Genomic DNA, 4,747 nt, shown 5'->3' on the forward strand with positions numbered 1-4,747 from the left:
ATATTTTGTTTTGAAGTATCACACTTAGAGACATCTTCAATCTTTCTCTGCCATTTCCAAGCTGGAGCAGCGAAAGTTGCATCAAAGTTTCCCAGAATTCTGGTCTCTCTCTTACAATGGGGGTTGTTACAAGTTATGCAAAGTGAGCTGTAGCTAGGGTCTAGTTTACCTTTTCTCCCAGTGCCAGGAGGTTGGGGTAAAGGGTCTCATTTGGACTGATACTCTGCAGTGGTTACCTAAATCAACAATCATTGATTTTCCTTTAGCAACTTAAATTCTCCCTTACATAATGCATGGGCAAAATACAGAAGGCACAGATGTGCATCTCAAAAGGAGCATGCCTAGATATCGAGGGTTCTATTTATGAGTAGCTTATAAGGTTTTATTAAATGATTTAATCACTTTTATATAGACTTAGTTGTAATTGACCTATAGACCCTGTTAAGACTATCACTGCAGTTTGCAAACTTTTTGTCTGGTGAACCCTTCCATGCAAGGCCCCCCTCTACACATTAAAACCACTTGTTTATTATTTAACAGCCTTATAAATTCTGATGGCAAGTTGCTCAGGCATGTGCTTCCCACCGCAGTGCCAGGGCTGAGGCCTTTCAAACCCCATTCATGGGCTTCAGTATCCTGCCCCTGGCCCAGTGAATCTAATGCTGGCTCTGCTGGTGGTCCACCTGTAACCTGCTCACCCGACCCCAGCAGGCCCTGGACCCCAGTTGAGAGCACTGATGTGAACTAATGGAAAAGGGCCTTAGTGTAAAGTGCAATTTAAATATGAGCTGCAACCTTTTGTTTACAGTGCCTTTCAACACCTTTCTCTATTTTCTAGCTGTTTTATATTCAGATTCAATCACAGGGAAGTCGGAAGGCTGGTGTTTCATTTATGAGGGAAAACCGACAGAACTTGAGGCTTAAGTAGACTTTGTGTTTTGAGATGCAAATTTCTGGTGTGTAAACTTAGGAAAATAATGGGGGTGTTACAAACATCAACATTATTTACGTGATCTGTGCACTGAAAACCTGCATCGCACTGTACTGTGTTTGTTGGTTAGCGTCTATGTTTTCACACATCACAAGGTTAAGGCCTAGTACAGGCGAGATGAGAAAGTTGAGGGGAAAAATGCTTTGCTCATTGCCTTACTCTGTTACTGAGCATCTAGTTTTCTAGTCCAACTTACATTTGTTTTCAACCTTGGAAATATGTGGGCACAAATCATTTTTTTGCTAAAAGACAATATACTTTAGCTCTAAACATCTGAGCTCTTAGCTTTAAGGAACTGTGATTACAGTACCAAGTAGACATTAATAAGCTGTCTTACTGAACTGAACCTTCTTGTGTGTGTGTGACACTCTTTCTGAAGTAAAACACTGCATTCTAAGAACAGTGGAATCTTGGGCAGGGCTCTTAAAAGCATATAACACACCCATGGTTAATATGTTCACTTGGCCAACACTTTCAGTGGTGACCAACTATTTTCTCTACTGTAATAAGTGCTAGAAGTCTGTGGTTTTCATTCAGAGGTCACAAAATTAACCCCTGCCAACAACTGCGGGGCCTTATATACCTGCCTCAGTTTGTTAAATACTGCTGAAATTTCAGAATGTGCTCTCGTTGCTACTGCTATGGACTCAGTGGCTGTCAGCAACGTAAACTTCACAGTATAGGCAGGTCTGTGAATCCTTTGGAAACAACTTGTTTTCTGGAAGGCATCTTGAATACTCTGCTGGCTATCAGAACTCTAATTCCTAATGGATTTCCCCTGCATCTTAAGGGAACAATTCTAATGTTTTATCCAAAAATAGATGCGTTGAACGCAAATACTCGCTTCTTTAGTAATTATAATACATGCGGCAGTCTTTCACCATCAAGTGATGTTAAAGTGCTTTGTACACGTGGGCATGCCCCACTTAATGAAGGGTTTCGAGTAGCAGCCGTGTTAGTCTGTATCCACAAAAGAACAGGAGGACTTGTGGCACCTTGAAACTACACATTTATTTGAGCATAGTTTCGTGGTCTAGCCAGCCAATTCAATCGATGCATAGCCTGAAATACAGCAAGAAAATATTTATACATACAGAGAACATCGAAGGTGGAAGTAAGCCAGACCAACTGTTAAGAGACCATGAATTGAAGATGACTCCACTTAAATGCAGCTGCATTGGGGTGGAGGGAGACATCCAGCTGGTCCTCAGAAATGCTGCATAAGTGAGTATTAGGATATTTTTTTATGACAGCATCATTGCACAAGTTCCTACTCACAATTATTGCCTTGTGCTATTTTAACTTCATACACAGCAGACAGAAATCTTATGTCTTATCCATCAAAGGAAAAGTTACAGTAAAACTATGTTGGCATTTCAACAGATTGGCCTCAGGAAGAAGGGCTTGGGTGAGCAATGCTGTGTATTTGCACTTGTGTTTTTAGGATATCTCACTTCCACCTCAGTGTCCTTTGAAGACTAGAGGAGCAGATATAACATTTGATAATCGCTAAATAGTTACCCGCATTTAAAACAACATGCTTGAAAAGTCACTTCTGCAATGCATCTGAAATGGGAGCAGGTGGGCAAATTGTTAAAAATTAAAACTATTTTTCAGACAAAGTATTAGTCCAAGATAACCAAATTGTACATCTAGTTGTGCATGTGCAATGAGATATCTAGCCCTTCCAGACCTCATGTTGACAACAAGACGTCCACATGTGCTTCCTTAAATATGTTTGAGGAAACATGCTATAATTCTGATTTGATTTTTTTTTTTTCCTGTTCAATTAGTGGCAGGGTTCGGCAGCTTTTCAGAAAGTGCTGTGCCGAGTTTTCATTTGGTCACTCTAATATGAGGTTTCGCGTGCCAGTCATACAGTTTAATGTTTTTAGAAGGGTTCTTTCTATAAGTTATAATTTAATGAAACTATTGTATGTAAGTAAACAAGATTTTTAAAAAATGTTAAGATGCTTCTTTAAAATTAATTAAAATGCAGAGCCTCCGGATTGGTGGCCAGGACCCAGGCAGTGGTGAGTGCCTCTGAAAATTCAGCTCACGTGCCGCAGGCTGCTCTACCCAATTAATGCATATAGTATTAAACAGCTTTTCAGCAAGAAGTACTTCCCTTTATCTAGCACACATACACAATTGTTCCCTAAATGTAGAGGCATAGGGAGAAATCATTCACTACGATCAGAAGGCTACTTTACTTGCCTCTGAACCTGACGCCGTTGGGCTAAAGACCACTGCCTATATGCTGACCAAAGTATATGTTCTTTATACTCTTGTCCCCAATTGTCCTAAGGCTTGGGGTACACCTGGTGGTTTTACAGTGCTGCAACTTTCTCTCGCTCAGCGGTGTGAAAAAACACCACCCTGAGCGCTGCCCAGATACAGCATGGTAAAGCACCAGTGTAAACCAGTGCACACAGGCGACACAGAGGCCTGTGGCATCTTCTGGACTAACAGAAGTCCTGGAGCAGGAGCTTTTGTGGGTGAACACCCACTTGGCCAGATGCACGCTTACGCTCCAAGACTTCTGTTAGCCTACAAGGTGCCATGGGCGCCCTTGTCGCTTTATACAGCTGCAGCCTAACCCAGCTCCCCCTCTGCTCCAAAATCCAAATGGGGCCTTACCTCATCCAACCCCCCCAAAGAAAGTAAGTGGGGGTTGGACTTGCAAGCTGAGCGGGCCCTGTTTAGGAGAGAGGGGCCCAGAAACGTGGGGGGCAGAGAGAGAAGTTCTGAACTGGGTGTGGGGGGAACCTGGCAGGCCCACGAGCGGCACAGGCACAAGCCCAAGCCCAAGCCCCCAAGGGTGGGGAGAACTCCTGCTACCTGCTCGGAAACGGCCCGAAAGAGGCAGGAGCCGTCTCTGGCCGTGGGCTTGCGGGACAGCCCCAGGCTGGCCAGATACGTGTCCATGGCGACCTCGGCGGCGGACTTCTGGCCGCAGGATTTCTCCCGGCCCGGTTGCATCGGGCGAGTGGCCGCTCAGCCCTCGGGCGAGGCGCTGCGCTGGAGGGGAGGGAGCGCTGCGCGCACGTGGCTCCCCGGGAGCCCAGCTGCAGCCAGCGAGCCCCGGCGTCAGTCGGTGCGCGAAGCCCAGGTTAAGAAGCCCGCAGAGCTCGCTCTCGGGGCTGGGGGGCTGGTGCTCCTTGCAGCGCTGTCTGCTCCACCGGAATGCATCCAAATGTAATCAAGTTTGAACCCCAGAGCCCGTCCCAGGCTGTAGGTCCTTGGAATGCCACTCCGAGGTGCTCTGCTTTGGCCGGGGGGTTATAGTCCCGTTTCACATCTGCTTCGTAGCCGGTGCAAACCCTTTTCTGCCTAAACCACAGATCTGCTGCCGTTCAGTTCCACTGAGCCAAGGAGGCAGCAGCGAGAAGAACATGCACATGTAGCTGCCTTCCTGGGCTCCTGTAGCTGCAGTGCAAGTTAGTAAAAAGCATTTGACTTTCTTGTTTATGTTTGTAGGCCCCAATTCTGCAAATCATTGAACTCAGTGGCACTGATCCCATGGAAAATTCCTCCTGCAGCTTCAAGGGCCATATGTGTAGCTGGGGGTTTGTTCTGGAAATGGCTTGTTCTTTGATGAAAGATCACTAAAATACTGGAAACAGCTGCTCTCTAGTTCTTCATCCCATCCCAGGGAGAGAAGGGATTTCATGGTAGGCTGGGTCCATATTGATCCTTTTTGTCCTGATGTGCCTATATATGACTATAAATAGAATGTGGCAATTTGGGGGCTCA

General features: G+C 45.4%; 1 protein-coding gene across 1 annotated transcript in view; it reads right to left on the bottom strand.

Annotated features, from left to right (window-relative positions):
• Positions 1 to 3,973, bottom strand: part of LOC116816750 (UDP-N-acetylglucosamine transferase subunit ALG13-like) — a 12,140-nt gene extending 8,167 nt beyond the window's left edge. The window contains exon 1 of the mRNA XM_075073432.1: positions 3,833 to 3,973. Within this exon, the coding sequence (XP_074929533.1) occupies positions 3,833 to 3,973 (141 nt within the window). The remainder of the gene's footprint in view (positions 1 to 3,832) is intronic.
• Between the last annotated feature and the right edge of the window lie 774 nt (positions 3,974 to 4,747).

Source organism: Chelonoidis abingdonii, chromosome 18, assembly GCF_003597395.2.
Source record: "Chelonoidis abingdonii isolate Lonesome George chromosome 18, CheloAbing_2.0, whole genome shotgun sequence".
Lineage (NCBI taxonomy): Eukaryota > Metazoa > Chordata > Testudines > Testudinidae > Chelonoidis > Chelonoidis abingdonii.